The 17,309-nt window shown below is 46.3% G+C and overlaps 3 protein-coding genes across 3 annotated transcripts in view; 1 reads left to right on the forward strand and 2 right to left on the reverse strand.

Annotated features, from left to right (window-relative positions):
* Positions 1–4,165: 4,165 nt before the first annotated feature.
* On the reverse strand, positions 4,166–6,979 carry T265_00265 (hypothetical protein; the record flags this gene model as incomplete). The annotated part of the gene is made up of 1 exon (XM_009163973.1): positions 4,166–6,979. The coding sequence occupies one exon, from the start codon at positions 6,977–6,979 to the stop codon at positions 4,166–4,168; it is 2,814 nt and encodes a 937-aa protein (XP_009162237.1).
* A 5-nt stretch (positions 6,980–6,984) lies between these two features.
* On the reverse strand, positions 6,985–7,974 carry T265_00266 (hypothetical protein; the record flags this gene model as incomplete). The annotated part of the gene is made up of 1 exon (XM_009163974.1): positions 6,985–7,974. The coding sequence occupies one exon, from the start codon at positions 7,972–7,974 to the stop codon at positions 6,985–6,987; it is 990 nt and encodes a 329-aa protein (XP_009162238.1).
* Positions 7,975–15,130: 7,156 nt separating this feature from the next.
* The window catches only part of T265_00267 (hypothetical protein), a gene marked incomplete at both ends in the record, with an annotated part of 15,534 nt that continues 13,355 nt past the window's right edge, over positions 15,131–17,309 (forward strand). The window contains 3 exon segments of the mRNA XM_009163975.1: positions 15,131–15,487; positions 15,504–15,596; positions 15,629–15,724. Coding sequence (XP_009162239.1) covers positions 15,131–15,487; positions 15,504–15,596; positions 15,629–15,724 — 546 coding nt within the window.

The raw sequence follows: 17,309 nt of genomic DNA on the forward strand, positions 1-17,309 counted from the left end.
TAACGCGTAATGCGAACCACAAAAGACGCATGGTCATAGACTAGAGCCAGATCATCAATCGCTTCACCTGGCTTGGCGCTTATCCTTTACCAAGACTGTATCAAATGACTGAAACCATCGCACGCTATACCACCTACAGTAACTTGGATCTACAGAGTGTATATCATCAGGTTCCAATAATCGAGTCAGATAAACCGTCTATTGCATTCGGATTCGGTGGAAATCTACATCAGTTTTGACTAATTCCTTTTCAAGTAATAAACAGGGTTGTGTGTTTCCAACGAGCGTTAAACAATATCGTTAAAACCTAACAGGTAAAAAACACTTGACTACATTGATAAAGTTACCGTATGCGGTAAAAACGGGAGATGAACATGACCATAATCCTAGGCATTTTCTCGATGTCACTACAACATAAATTACTTTTAACGACAAATACAGCAGCTTCGCAAATGAAGAGGTTACTCTTCTGCGTTACAAGAACTCCAAAGGTATTATAAAACCTGACCCAGAGAGTACGCACCCTATAAGAGAACTGCCAATTCCACAGAACGGAAAATTGCAGCAAAGAGCCATTGGTCTGTTCGTCTACTACTCAAAGTGGATACCGGCGTTTTCTGGAAAAATTCATCCTTTGGTTAAAAACAAAATATTTTCGTTTCCGGATGGTGTAACAACATTTGAGAATCCTAATGATTATTGGAGAATGCGGTCGTTACCTCGACTACAACATCCCTCGAAACTGATGCGTTCGACATCACTATTGATACATCCATGAGCCAAGGTAACCGGCCGATCGCCATTCTCTCCAAGGCCTTGACTGCAAGCAAGAAAAAATTATTGTGCTGTCGAAAAAGAAGCATACGCTATCGTCGAAGCGATCCGCAAATGGTACCATTATCTCCTCGGAAGACATTTTAAACTTATTGCAGATCTACGTTCGGTTGCTTTTATGTATGACAACCAACAAAAGAGTAAAATACAAAATGACAAAACTGAACGGTGGAAAATCAATTTGGCAGGGTGCAACTACGGTGTCGTCTATAGACCAAGAACGCACAATCGCGTTGCTAATGCCCTATCTTGTAACCTTCACTGGGACCGAGAACTTGAAGAACTTCGCAATACATTATACCATCCCGGGGTCACGAGGTTTGCATCCTAACTTCGTTTTAAGAACCTTCCTTTTTAGTCAACCATATCGGACGTGTGGTTTGACTGTTCCACATGATCTGGACTCTTTCCGAAATTTTGTGACACTTTTCATGGTCATCTTCTCAAAGCCACACAACCACCTTAGTAATAACTTTAAAGGGCAACTTCCCTCAAACACTCGTAATAAGTAGTTCTTGGCAATCGTTGACGAGTATTCTGGATTCTTGCCCGATGCCCTCTTTCACTGTGATTCTTTGTTTGAGTCAACTGTTTTTAATGTTTGGTATGCCTGCTTACATTCACTCAGATCACGGTTTAGCATTAATGTCATTTGAACTCAAACAGTTTTGTTCGATAAAGGCGCTGCCACTAGTCACACTGTTGCATATAATCAAGTGTCATGGTCAGGTTGAACGACTTAATGGTACTCTTTGTCTCTAAAATCAAGCTAGCCTGTCATACATTCCGAGGTTGTCCTTCTTGATGATCTTCACTGTATCAAATGCCCATCACGTACTAGTACCAACTGTACCCCATATAAACGCTTCTTGACGTTCACACGACGATCGGGAAACGGTGTCTCCCTGCCTACCTTGCTTATTGTCCTTGAGCCGATCCCTTTAAAACGCAATGATCGAGCATCTGAATATGACCCTCTGCTAGAGGAATCGTTCAGCTGTAGTACCATTTCAGTGTCTAATTCCCACGCCACCAGAAAGAAGCACGAGGGCTGGGATACTGCCAAGTTGCCCAAGCCTAGACAGGGGAAGTCGAGAGGTAGAGGGCTGGTTCGAACCACAGACCTTCCGGTCGGTAGATTCGCACTCTGACCACTTGGACTATCTCACCTCCTCTGATAGAGGAAGTGGATCTCGTCTCTTGTAACCCATAGTAGTTCGTCCAGATGGCAAACACGAAACTGTATCCTTACGCCGTTTGGCTCCTAAAGGCAACGGCATGACAACCGACACTTCCGACACAGAACTAGAACCAATACCAATATCGCCAGACAAGAAGGACTTCACCCGACACCAGCAAAAACTGAAATCTTGCCTGTTAACGATGCCTCACCATTCCATTTTAGTGCAGACCCAGGAAACCACTTGGACATTCTTATGCGACAACAGCGCAGTCACCCATATAATCTGTGCAACAGCGAGGCATAAACGACTCAAAGCAATCGACAGCTTTTATTCTTACACTCGTTGGCCGCAAAAGTACACACTACGAAAATGAGCCGCTTGGGCTCACCAACAAAAGCAATACCACCTGGTGATTCGACGCACTGAAACGACTCACAGAGGTGGCAAAAAGTATCACAGAGGAACAAGAAGTTGGAACCACCAGGGCAGGAAGTATACCAGTGCGATGCAGAGGTCCCTTCGAAGCCTTCAAATCGAAGCCAGTGTAGAACCACTAACTCTGTTGACATATCTGGTGGAACAAAACTAACTCGATCCTGAACTTCGGATGAAACAGTAATTGTGATTAAAATGCTTGTCCACAAAATGCCTGCCTTTTCAAAAAACCTTTCCAATTTTTCAAAAGTTGGCTCGCATTGAGCGACCATCCACGAACGCACTTACAGAGACCTAGATCATACCAGGTGCATTCGATGCTGAGATCCCGGTAGAAGGCTACTTTCCTTTTTGGGGATGTCTCAAAACGTAGGATGGTGGGTGGCTTGCTTTTTACTTAAACACAACTCCGCTCACTTCATTTGTCCTCTCTGACGCCAATTATGCACCACTTTGTGAAGCATCATGGACTGTTCTCTTAGGCGTCATTTATCATTGCTTCGAGTTCGCCGGAAGAAGACTTTTCTTCATACAAACCCTTGAGAAACTCTCCTCTAGCTACGCCTTCACGAGTCTTTTTGCTGGTAGGTAACTTTAAAGTTCCCAAGCCTATTTTATGGAGCTCCAGGACAGTTTGCACGGGCCCTCCTTCCAATCAAGCAACAAACCGCTTATGCTAAGCATGTCGACGCATCCAAAAGATATCGCGCAGGCCAATTACCATCCCTATTGGATCTGGTCACCACGGATAAATTAGGCCTCCTCCGGGACACCGCAACCGTTGTGTGCTGGTTTTTGACTTTATTCACTACTGAGGCAGGAGCCTTGAAACTCAAACATGCATTCAGAAATTCTGCCGCCTAGGATTCTTAGGAATGCGTATAATTCACCTGCTTAAACTGGAAGGAGTTTCATTTGGGACATGATGAACCATTGTCCACAAAATTCATGAAACCGATGAAGTGTTCGTGGGAACCAGAGCTCAATCGAACAAAGGCTGTCCAGAAAAACTCAGCATATTCTGGAAATTAGTTCAAAGCTACTGCTGAAAAAAAAGATAACTACGGGAGACTCAAATCGGAGATCCACCAATTGGACTGACGGAAGCATGCCAGTCTCGACCGAAAAAAAAGTACTATTTAAGTAAATGAGACGCCGCCCAAACAAGACAACAACCGTCTCAATGAGGGACAGAAAACGGATCCACAGGCAACCAAATAGTAATTACTGATGTCCACACACAACACTGCAAGCCCGTTATCTGCCCCAGCAACTTCATCATATCCAACGCTGGCAAGACGAAACTATGATCAGCTTCTAACTAACTTGTCACGCAGGATATTCGTGAACGCTCCCGCAAAACAAGGCCTTCCAGCGCGCTGTGCCAGATGCTGAGCATCCGAATATGCCGAAACATCGTTCAGCTTGGCAAAACATTCAAATATGAGGTTTCGTTAGTCGCTCCACTAAGGTAAATTCCATTCCACATAGCTAGTGACCACTTGTCATCCAGCAGCTACAGCCCGTTATGCCTTACAAGATAAAAGATGATCAGAATCAGAATCAGAGCTAGTGACTGTCATCCAGCAGCTATAGCCCGTTATGCCTTACAAGATAAAAGATGATCAGAATCAGAATCAGAATCAGAATCATATATATATTTCAAAAGAAAAAATTCTGTGTACACTCCATCGAGAGAAAAAATGCGAATATCATTCCATATACGCCCTTGGTCCGTTAGTGGAGTAGCTGACTTTCGGGACCAGAGCGGAGGAGATATCCTCACAGAAGCATAGATCAGATAAATGTTCATCTAAATTACGTTTGAAAATTTGAACTGTTTCTGACTGAACGAATTCCAAAATGACAACGCGGCGAGAGAAACTGTACCCATGAGGCACATTGTCCATGCGTGTGACAGTAAGTTTAAATCGATGTCCTCGGGTGATGTTGGTTGTTGGAATGTCAAACAAGAACATCAACTGCGGAAAATGGTTTAGGCACAAAACACGGAAAACATAGATGAGATCAATCCGGAGACGTCTGTATTCAAGTGTGAACAATTTCAGTTTTCTGCATCTCTCAGAATAAGAAAGACTCCGCAGACTGGGAACCATCTTTGTAACGAGGTGTTGGACACGTTCGAGCTTTCGGGCTTCGTCTTTCGTAAGTGGGGAGAAAGCTGGAGCACCATATTCCAATATAGGCCGGATCATGGTGGGATACAGTTTTAAAACTAACTCTTCCGTCCACATCGAAAAACTTCGCTTCAATGTCCACAAAATGCGAAGAGACTTCTTATACACAGCGCTCGTGTGGTCCTTCGACTTTAAATCATAACGGATTTGAACGCCCAAGTCTCGGATTGATGAGACCGATTTCAATTTTTGGCCATTTAGATGATATACACGATCTGAAGTTGGCTTTCCCAGGCATATATATTCTGATTTGGCCGGGTTGATCGGAAGCCTCCTTTCAGAGGACCACGCCACCAGACGTTCTAAGTCATGCTGAAGAGCCACTCGGTCTTCGTCACACTCAATAGGTTTCCATATCTTAAGATCATCAGCGAATAACAGACTTGCCGACTGTAGGACCCCTGGTAGATCATTCACATGTAGTAGAAACAGAACTGGACCCAAAACCGTTCCCTGAGGTACGCCACTAGGTGACGTATACCAGTCTGTACAGTGGTCGTTTACTCTCACCTTCCAGCGTCGGTCATGCAGGAACGATTTGAGCCAACGAAGTAAATCCCCTCCTATGCCGTAGCCCTGCAGTTTTTTTATCAGTTCAGTGTGGTCTACCCTATCGAACGCCTTACTAAAGTCCACGAATATAACATCAACAGCATGCCCAGCGTCAACAGCGGCTAACCAGTGATGACGAGCAGTGAGCATGTTGGTCACACAAGAACGGCCGCGAAGAAAACCGTGTTGTGCCGGCGTAAGAATTTGAAATTCATCCAGCATATGCAACAGAGCCTGCTTCACGATCTTTTCCAGAACCTTAGCGAGTATGGGAGTAAGGCAGATTGGACGGTAATTTGTGACTCGAGAAAGATCTCCGCCTTTGGGGAACGGCCGAACAACTGAATCTTTCCATTCCTGAGGCAACACGCCTTCTGCAAGGGATTTATTGTATAGAGTCGTGACTGCAGGTGCAATGACTGGTGCTAATGTCTTCAAAATTACGGGATGGAGGTCATCAGGACCGGCGGACTTTGCCGTATTGAGCGACAGAAGCAGAGAACACACCTTTTCGGTGCAACACACCAACGAATCCAATCTAACCGCGCAGGAACCAGTAAGACTGTCTCTTGAGGGGTTTGTGGCATATACAGAAGAAAAGTGGCAGGCAAACTCAGTGGCCCTCGCGGAGTCTGAGGTGATGGTATTGCCATCTTGATCTTGTATGTACGGTAGCTCATCAGAGGATTTGAGATTTCTGTTGACATAAGCAAAAATCCTTTTGGGCGTTGTTTTGGCCGATTCGGCGAGAGAGTTTTCATAAGCTTGGCGTTTTCTCAATTTCGTAAAATTGCATGAATTTCGCTGCTGCTTATAAGTTGCATAATCCACGGGATCACGAGACTGTCTATAACGGTTCCACAGTTTTCGGCGGCGTTTGGTCAACGTTACAAGCTCGCGATCGAACCAGGGTGGGCGACATCGATTTGATTTGCAATGTCGAACAGGCGTATATAGGTCGCATAGCCATGATATTTTGTCTTTAAGAGAAAGCCAACATGTATCAACGGATCCTTCTGTTGGTAGTGTCCAATCCATCGAATTAGCCGCAATTAATAACGCATCAAAGTCTGTTTTCCAAACATTTCTCTGGGGTAATCGCGGTGGAGTGCGATGATGTGGAAGCCTAAGATATGCAAACAATGTCATATGATCACTAGTGCCCAGTGGTTCAGAAACTGATAAATAATCCAATCTTTGCTCGGCTTGAGTAAATAGTAAATCTAGGCAGGAAGGAATCTGATAAGGCAGAGACCGCGTCGGTTGATGCACATGCTGTATCAATCCCATTTCTAGCACCGTATTGAGAAATGTGGTTTCCAAGTCGGTACAACCAGGGAGGGCCGTATAGCTGGACCAATTTACACGGGGAAAATTGAAGTCACCCATAAGTAGCACGTTTCGGGCGCATAGATTATTCTTAGCTCGTGTAATCCAGTCGGAAGAGATATTAGCTGGACTTCTGTAAAGCACTCCCACGTGAAAATTGCCTTTGGTCGTGATGATTTCGCACCAAATTTGTTCACAGTAACAATCATTACTCAAATAAGTGTTTTGTAACCGGCAACGTATGTCCGACTTCACATAGAGGAGCACCCCACCATGAAGCCGCTGCTGACGATCGCAACGAAAATGCTCATAGCCAGGGAGTTTTATCTCTTGATCGAGGACAGTCAAATCCAACCAGGTTTCTGCAACACCAAGAATGTCAGGATTTACATCAGAAACCCACTGCCGCAGATCATCTTGTTTCGATAAAAGGCTGCGTACGTTCATAAAAGCTACACGCAAGCCAGCGAATGACTCTGGCTGCGCGCTGTTAAGGTGACCGGGCGGTTTATGAATGCACGCCATTTGACTATTCGAAAATTTACGATACGTAGATCATTTTCACCTTCAAGAGTGCGCCTTCGAAGTTCCACGACAGCGGCTTTGAGCTGAGCTCGCTGAGATGGATCCATATCTGGTCTGATGTAAATATCCATACCTTTAAGTCTCCATGCGCGAGAAAGTAAGTGCTTGGGAGCGTCTGCATTTTCGAATACAATTTTTAGCGGTCGGTGGATGCCCGCAACTCGTTTTCCTAATCGTAAAATTCGTCGAACTCGAATTCCTGGTTCATCAGCATCGGCTAGTTTATCAACAAGTCCCTGGAGCAGATTCAGATCATGGTTGTATCTAGCCTGTGCGCCTTCTTCACCAGCTTCTTTCGATCCAAACAGCATGAAGCAATGATCGCGTGGAAACTTGAGTGTTTCTCGGTTTCCTGAAACAGTTGGTTGGATCGCGCTTGCGGAGCTGACAGGTAAACTTTCAACGACCTCATGGTCATGAGCTGGCGGCCGGGTTTTCATACGATGTCTCCGTTTCGTTGATAACCAAGGTGATTGCGTATTCTGTTTATCAGTACAATCGGATGACCTCATGGGGGCATTAAGAGTTACTGAAGGTTCCACAGAGTTGACATCTGGAACGTTCCGAACAAGACTGTCTTGCAGGTCGCTAGATGGCGCTGGTGCATATCGCTTCGATTTCTTCGACTTCTGTTTCTTCCTTAAAGGTGATGTGGAGATAGATTTGCATCTAGTACACGTAAATGATAAGTTATCGCTGGGATGAGCCAGGAGAGCAGCATAGATGGATGAGTGAATGTGGGAACACTCTATGTGCTCCCAAGTTGCACAAATATCACATTTCAAAGCTTTGTCGGAGTCCGAAACGGGCAGATCACAATTTGAGCACAAGGATGACACATCACAGATGGTATCCATATCTACGCAGCCCAAACTGACCATCAAAGTGAGCTATATCCGAAATCAAAATGCGAACCAACACCACGAGCTTAATTGCAACACCTTTCGCAGCCATGCCACCGGAAGGAAGAACGAGGAGAGACAAACGGCTTTGTTGTGCATGGCTAGAACGTACCAGAAAGGTACTGTAGAGCTAGATACCAAAGAGAACTCAGATATCTAGCTCAGTTCAAGCGCGTTTTTCTCCATTATAAAAAGTGGCTCGAAAGGTATTTGCTGTTACTCGGACGATTCGGTGGAATTTCACCCCATTCACTTGCATGGACTTGAAGATACCCCATTGAACCCACGTCAGATCACTCCCGGAGTACGTTAGTCAAGTTGAGCTAGGCGGAATCCCACACGGATACAACTTTACTGCTCGCAGTCAGGTGCTGGTACGGCTGAGAAGCCTATCCGGTCCGGCAACCAGCCGGGATCTAATTGGTCCAAAGCCGGACCCAACAGCTAATCATGACCCAGCAATAGCCGAATGCCGGTTGCCAACCGCGCATCCAGAAGCGTTCGAATTTCAAGAAAGTTGATGCCGCTTACACTATGTATATGAGGCGCAGTATGTCTTCGATTTGAGCGTTAATATACCTTGTGCACCTTTGGTAGGTGTTTTTACGTGAACGCTAGCTTGGGACGCCCAGATCGAGAACTATTATCATTTATTTTTGAAGAGCATGGTCACAAACATAAAAAGTGAATGCAAGCGATGAATGCGAAAGAGTAACAGGAGAATATGGGAGAAAAGAGACAAACGTCTCATTCGAAATCATGCCAAGGACAGTGCCAGTCTGATGAGGTGAATCCCAAAGTATGTAAAGATTTTGGTATGGGAACAGGCGTCTAAAGACTAACAACCAAAGAAAGGACAAACAATGGTGAATGCTCTTCAAGGCGCAGTGTGCGCTAGCACAGTCAAGACTCGCACATCAGGCACAAAGTGACCGTCATACTGGGTCTGGTGTGAGATTAAATGGCAAAAATGTACCTTCAACGCCATGTGCCACGCATAAAAGTGTCATAGGGAGCCCACAATGGCAAGCAAACACAAGTCACTGACTGCGACCTTAGGAAGTCCCAGTCCAATAACAGCCTTAGCGGATTGGGGAAAGTAGATCCCTCGATAAGAGATGGTCATCGGTTGGTGAACCAAAAAGTCGATATCACAACCGATGGCATGTAGGGCTGAGATTATGGCGAGGGAATGTTCATCAGCACCATACTTCTGCTTCTTCTCATTCCACACTATCACTCCACGCCCATCCGAGACTATGCTGACGTCTATTACAGATGCACGGCGATCACGAACAGCGATTAGGTCAGGTTTGATGAACGACGTAGAAGTAGGGACTCTCAACTCCTCGGAGACGGAGACGTTTTGCAAGTTCCCTTGCAACCCGATTATGACGAGCACATCTGGCATCATGCGTGATCCAGCAGGATTGCAAAATATGCACCAAACTCTCCGGTTGGCCACAGTTTCTACGACATAAGATCGTATGGCCACCATGACCGTGCAGAGCGCTTCTAACTCTCGTCCTGAGCAGGCTGCATCAGAACTGGATACCGCGGATAAATATCCGTGGAAACCCTTGTTTTGGGAATACGAGCCACCGAGAAAAATACGGTTACTATAATTCGCGAACCCACGAAGCCAGTCGAGTTTTATCAGCTCTGAGGACTATTGCAGCAGCAACAAAAGCAGTAAGAAGGAGCGCAATAGAAATTCATTGGATCATTGACTCGGTCTCCGTATCCAGACGGCAGCAGCCAGTACTAGTGAGTTTTCTGTTCCCTCAAGTGATGCGGCGACGGCCTCAATCACACGGTTCACATTCTACCCTCTTTCTGGTCGCACATTTGACTTCTGCTTCCAGCATTACGAAGACACGTTCAAAAATGATTTTCTCGAATTTGATTATCAATGAAAAGCCAGGTTATTGCTGCGAAAATTCGGGAAGCCAGAGCAATACCGGTACATATTTCCTTCTCCCCAAGCTGCCACACGACCTCAGCCTTGATGAAATGGTCAGAACACAGTCCCAGATATTTAGTGATCCGTTACCTATGCCTAAAGTTGGTCAAGAAATGAGACGATGATTTCAACACGTTTGCCAATGTTGTCAGTCGGGAATGCAAGCTCAGCCCAATGACAGAGAATCAGTTCAAGTGCCCCTTTTTGCATCGTCCAAAGATTCTAATATCCGAACTCGGCTGCTTAACAGAATTTAACAATATGCCGAAATGATTGTGCGAAGCCTCGCCACATAATGCCAATGCTTCATCAACCTGAGCACGGCAGGGCTACAATCGGCCAGTCATATGTGACCTAAAGCATCTGTACACATGCAAGCAACCCCGGCGCGCCTAAGAAATCAGACAACAAGCCCGATCGAAATCGGAGCAAGCCTCTAAGAAGTTGCTGGGGCTGCGGTGAGTGGCATTTTGTACGTTATTACCGGTCATGGCGTCACAACTGTCGCAGGTGTTGTCGTCGTGGCCTCATAGGAAATTTACATTGATCTCGGAGGCCGCAACCACCCGCACACCGCCGTGAAGCCCACAGGTCTCAGTCCAACTCGGTGACGGCGTCACTCAAAGCTGATTTGGCCTGCCGAAGAAGTTCGTGACGGTTCGCAGCAGTTCGGTTGCAGCTTGATACGTTCCCCGGCATCACGCTGCTCGGTGAATTTACGTAAAAAATAATTTGCAGGACGCACGTGCAACCAACCGAACATTGGACCCGTAATGTTTTTAGCTGTAAAATGGAGTTAACTGACGAGATCACCCGCTCCATAAGCTTAAACGGGCCGATTTCACAAGCCACGTGCCATCAAACATCATGCCCCAAACTTGGTCTCACGGGGATGAATTATAGCAAGACGCTGAATCTGCTGGAGGAGCCAATTGTTTCTACTTTCAACTTCACTTGCAGCTCTCAGACCAACTGACATTGCGGCGGGTTCACCTGAAGATCTCCTACAACGCTACGATTCTCTATTCGCCGACAAGCTCGGACGGTGCACAAAGGCAAGAGCCAGACTGTGCCCCTCCCTGGTGCCAAACCAGTTCTCAGCGCCATGTGCAGCCTAAAGTACCCTTGACTAGGAACTTGACCGACTACAGAACGCTGTTGTTCTCTAAGCGACCAAACGCTGCATGGGCAGCACCGATCATGTCGGTCAAGAAGGCTAACGCGGCCATCCGGCTGTATGTAGATTTCTCTAACCGTCTAAATGCTTACTGGATACCCATCAATACCCTCTGCCTTATCCAGACGATTTATTCGCGAAATTGAATGTGCATAAATGTTTCGCAACGATCGACTTGGCCAATGCGTACCTCCAAGTTGAAGTTGAGGAATAATCCCGCAAACTTCCGACGACTAGTGCGCACCGCGTTCAGTTCCAGTATGCCCGGCCGCAATGAGGAATCAAAAGAGCGCCAACCATAATTCAGAAGATCATAGATGTCCCGGTGTTATTTCCCATTTGGATGCTCCCATTGTCATGAGTTCAAATCTGCACGAATTGTGGCAGTGACTTGATTGCGTGCTTGGTCGTATGCAAGAATATGGCTTAACGGTCATTCGAGAAAAACTAAACTTCTTCATGCGGCCAACAAAGTACCTTGGTTTTATCACTGACCAAAATGGCCACCGACCAGACCCGAGAAAATCGGAGCTACCAAACGTACTCCAGCACCCACAGGTCTCTCAGGTCTTTCTTTGGTCTGGTCAGTCACTAAATTTCGATCTTGCCTGCCAGGCACAGCTTTCAAAAGCCACTAAGTCAGTGACATACCAACGACCGCAAGTGGACATGGTCAAAGGAATGCCAAAGCGCCTCTGACTCTGACAAATCAACGCCGAGTTCCGATTAGCTACCCACCCACAACGATCCATCTCTGGAAATAGTTGTGGTGTCAAACTATAATCATCATGTTTAGTCCCAACTAGTGAATGGCATACCGTTAGGCATAATAGAAGCATAACTGGCGCGGATTGTGGGCACAGGGTGTGTCTAGGAAATGGGGCAGCATCACAGGGTGTGTGCACTATCCGGGTTAGGCGTGATTATCAAAAAACTAACACGAACAGGGAAGCACAGTTATTATGAATTTTTGGAAGGAACTTCGAGCAAGATCGGATTGAAGGTGGTGGCAAAAAACCGAACGAGGGAGAAAAACAAGAGGCTTCCTGCCTGACTCATGATACGAAAGATGAAACGGTGAAAAATAAGGAACCAGAACATCAAACCATGTGAAGAAGCAGAGTTGGCACCATCCAGCCGGTCAAATTGAACCAAAACCTAAAACCGCCCCTGAGGCCTCGTGTCCTTGGACTGTTAGGCTCATGGCCAGGCTCAAAAACTATAAGTGGGGCTGATGAAGTGGAGGGATTTGCAAAGCGATTAAGCGGTAACAGGAATCTCAAAAACGTGGTGTAAAATGAAACTGTAGAGACACGCTGGTTGCTGTTGTGTAGTCGGTCATAATAGTTCCTTAAAAGAGTGAAACGAAGGCAACGCACGAGCCGGAAAGCAAACTGTGTAGAAAGCTAATAATTTTGCGGTAGGTACAGACACACAGGAATGGTTAAGTGCGAACAAAAGATTCAGGAGATTGGAATGAGAGTGTCACGGAGGCAGCTGTTGCAGGTGGGGATTTTGTTCGTAAATTCAGCTGACGAAACGAGTGCGTGAGAAGCTACGTTCAAGGGTAGAAAGGGAATAGTTGCGGGCGTGCTATCAAACTGGGTATGGCACTGCCGTGCCATCGTTAGCCTGCCATACTTCAGTTTTTGGACAGTCCCTTAAAGGACGTCACATTTAATGTCATTCGGCGGGGGTGTGGTATTTTTTAGCAGTGGGGCCCTTTTCAGGCTGGCCAAGGAAACAGGGCAGAACGAAGTCCATATCATATCTCAGGTTGTTGGTCCGCACGGGGATCTGTGAGTGGATAACAGCCAACCAAGTCAACCTGACCGGCTTTTTCCGAAGCTCAATGCCTGGGAAGATGAGCGGATGGGGTGTGATTGGTAAAGCATGGTGAGTTTGAGGAGACATCAGATGGGATCCTGTGCATGGATATACACCGAAAGAAACGCCTGACATTCATATCTATCCGACCCGATAATCTACTGTTTTTTCCAACTTTAAATTCTTGTCGTGTGATAGGCATGTTCCTTTGGCTTTCCCTCCCCCACCATCCTCAAATAGCGACGACTTTGTCACGCCTAATTCGCATGCTCGCCTGAGTTTGCAAAATAAACGTATCATTAATATTACTGGTTGCGAAATGTTAAACGCTCAATGTGCGGGGTCCCTATGTATGCCTTGTATTAAAGCCGAATTCCTCAACAGCAGTGCCACCAATCATTGAGGATATATTTCATTGCAGTGAGTCGGGTGGGGGTGACTAATTGCTAACTGAACCCAGTACATAATTTCATCACTGACCTTGAACTTTGAAAACGCAGGAGTTACCTTCGGAGTCTCCGGACGTATTTTTCATGTTTCCATACGGTTTCTACAAATAAAAATCATTTCACAATACTCGAAACCCTGTAAACTTTGTTCCGCATGCCAAACGGTGTGCCACAACAACGACTGTCCAGTTTGAGGCTATTATCTATCCAGATCCTGTGCCCTATAGTCATCATATTCAGCTGTATATGCTAGAGAGGATAAAATAGAATTTCGGCGCACGCTTTGGCTGGATAGTGAGATGGCGATGCTCCCGACGCACTATACAGCTGAGTGTCATTAAGCAACGCCAGATTGAACATTATCAGAGGCTCTATCATCAATGAATTACATCAGATTCCCGGTTCATGTAAAGATAACCCTACGTACTTAGGATGCAAGACATACAGGCATAGAACAGGTTTCCAGCTGAGGTTGTGTGCATGCTAAGTAAATTGGCCCTAAACCGCAGGCATGATTTTCAGCCACCCACGTGTCCGCTCCCAAGCACCAACAACCAACCGAATGGATTGTTTTTTTATCCAAGGATAATTGCCGTCACGGTTCGCCATACTAATATCATCTTGCTCAGAAACTGGTGAAAACAATCCATTGTTAGTGACATTTAACCAGTTTTCTCTTCATCGAACACCTCCCACCTTAGCTATGTGCTCCTTCATAATTTGTCAGGGCTAATGATTCCTCGTATGATCCAACGTTTTAAATTTTGCGGACGGAGGTCCCGTCAGAATAATTCTTTTGCCACAGTCATCGGTTCTGTAGTTCACTATCGAGGGTTGATTAGAATGCGGCTGCCGGCTCGCCGAAACACCAGGAACCTCGTGAGTTTTTCATACCACTGGCGCCGCCGTACCCCACAAGCGTACAGATCTAGTAGTACTCGTATCTTGTATCCTGTATCCTTATATCTTCAGAACACTTGATTACCTATGAAGGGGAAACAGGGATATGGATCGTCCAGGATATTGTTGCTCGATTTGCCTGCTCCCCGTTCTCACAGATGGTATTAGCATCTACGAAATTGAATTCCTTCATCCTGAGCTTTATTCTAAGCATTGCCTCTGACATTCCGCGTAGCGCAGGACAAAATATTTTTCTCACCAGCCCCGTGCAACAGCCTCCAGTCTTACATGCAGATGCAAAACCTCAAACAATACGCGTTCGCCGAAACATACGAAAAAGCACATCATAGGCGTCCTGAAGTAACTAAACAGCCAGCCCGAGTGCTGGCAAACCGTGGCGAAGGTCACCTAAAGGCCCACATTTCCGTAGTGTTATCGCAACCATGTCTGCATGCGATAGAATAGTGCGTAACTACAACAACAGATCCATTGCCTCCCACGTAAATCTCACAAACATTTGGGACGATAGCAAGCCCAGTTCCTATAGGACCTATTTGATCCCTGCACATGAAACTCACACCCATCCGCCGAGGGCATTGTGAAGCTGCTCGCATGACGCTACCGTGGAGTTAAACTCAAAAGACTCAGGAAGTTATTTCTCACACACCCAAACAAACTGCATTTTCCTCAGGTTTTCTCTATGCGGTCCTGGAAACGATTCATCATCCACCCTACACAAAAGTCGGGGGGACATCAATATTACTTTCGTCCAGTTTGCTTTACAAGCTGAAATAAATGAAATTGGTGGGTCCCCCTCAACTACCTGCTACCAGAAACTTTCAACCGTCCCACACACTAGTCTCCCTAATTCAGCATTGTTCCGCTGAAGTTTCATTGTTTGCGCATGGGAACATACCCGGTCACTACGTTTTTCAGCAACCAACAAATACTCTGCAAGATAATCCATCGCTGGAAATGCCTACAGACGTTTATCTGTATCCATCACTTCAGCCGAAGGTCACTGGTGCACTTCAGCCTTTGCGCGCCATGCAGGCCGTACAACCTAGCGCGGATGAAATAGGCAAACAGTTCGCGGCCCAGTATTATCAGACCCTTCAGACATCAAGACCGGCTATACGAAATTTTTACCACGTAGGTTGTGCTTCAGTTTCCCGTAATTAATTGCCCCCAGGAACAGGCTCGTATGATATATGAGGGAGATGAAGTAGTTGGAAGAGAGAACATCGCCCAAAAATTACAAGTATGATTTAGTTTACACATTCATCTTTGCAGAATATCAAATGTAACACGCTGCAATTCGCACTTTCAAGTGTGGACGCGCAACCATGTGGGAACGCTATCCTCATCCTTGTTTGCGGACAACTACAGGTGGGTTTTTGTCTTGACGAATAGATTTCAGTGGATCGTTTAGAGCATATTAACCTAACTACTTGCGCAGACTGGCTTGTATGGAGCCAGAAATAGGCGTTTCAAACAGATGTGAGTAAAACAATATGATGAACCTCACCCACGGAAAGATTGAGAATCAGCGTGAAGTACGATCTCGTTAGGAATAAATAATTTGCGGACAGCTGCGTGAACGACTGGAAGCAGGTAGTGTGCCACAAACTATGGAAGGCTAAGATAGTGGTCAGGGCCAGAACATAGCAATGAAGTTAGACCTCGGAGACCAGGAATGGACGCCAACTATGGTAACCTCTCGGTTGAGTTTCCAAAAAAAACGAAGGTAGCCTGGTCGCGCTGGTGGTTGCTGATGCGTTCCCACGCGCTATGAAACATCATGTTGATACGGATTATGGGATTTCTAGTGCTGTTGAGTTTTCCATAACGGACCAGCTCTGTAAATTCACTTTACGGCGGATAAATGACGTGCTTGTTTTCGACCAAGAAATTCCTAGATTTGACAGCCTCTTGAGCTCTTGGTTTCACGTAGGCTGTGGAGGAGATAGGCGTGATTGATTTCGACGAGATCCAAAAGCCCAAGGTGGCAAGCGATGGGCGTATACGGCGAGATGGCTCAAGTGGTTAAAGCGCGAATTTACTGGCCGGAACGTCCGTGGTTCGAACTCGACCTCCACCTCTCGACTTCCCCTGCCTAGGCTTGGGCAACCTGGCAGTATCCCAGTCCCCGTGCAACTTCCGGGTGGCATGGCAGTTAGGCACCGAAAGGGTGCTAGAGCTGAACGATTTTTTTATACGGTGAGAGTCCCAGCTCCTCCCGATCGATGATTCCAGGCTTAATATGCGCAAGCAGCTGTAATAGCTTTCCTTCAAGTCAGGATATTACATTCACCTGGTGCACGGTTTCCTCGGTGTTCTCTAGCCAGATTGATTTGTACATCGTGCTCCTCAGTTCAGTTGACTCTGGAGTGAACAACACAATAAGACTGAATTCACTGCAGTCGTCTGCAGCCTACAGGTGAAGTAGAACCCTGAGTCGTCTGCTACAGGTGAAGTAGAACCCTGGACGGTGAACGTGGAACCACCTACGGCCTCGGAGGTTTACGACTGCATATGTTCTCTCACTCAAGCCCGAGCTCCCGGTCCGGATGACCTTCCACCCACACTGTTCAAAGAGGGGGGTGAAGTCCTCAGTCAGTGCTCGTCCGATCTGTTTGCTTGCATTTGGGAAAAGGAGTCTGTCCCAGACAACTGGGGAGAATCGGTGATAGTGCCCATTTTCAAAAAACGGGCGCGTAGTGAGTGTGGTAACCACAGGGGTATCAGCTTGACCCCGGTTGTAACGAGACTGTTGGCGTCAATTGTACTTCGTCGCCTTACGGTGGCTCGCGAAATACTGACTCGAGAGCAGCAAGCGGGATTCCGGCCTGGTAAGGGTTGCGTTGACCAAATCTTCACACTGCGTCAGGTGCTAAAACAACGCCATACGTATAAGCGATCCACAATTCTAGTATTCCTGGATTTCCGAGGCGCATTCGACTCGGTTGATCGG

The sequence above is a fragment of the Opisthorchis viverrini genome (genome assembly GCF_000715545.1).
Source record: "Opisthorchis viverrini unplaced genomic scaffold opera_v5_2, whole genome shotgun sequence".
In the NCBI taxonomy this organism is placed as follows: Eukaryota; Metazoa; Platyhelminthes; class Trematoda; order Opisthorchiida; family Opisthorchiidae; genus Opisthorchis; species Opisthorchis viverrini.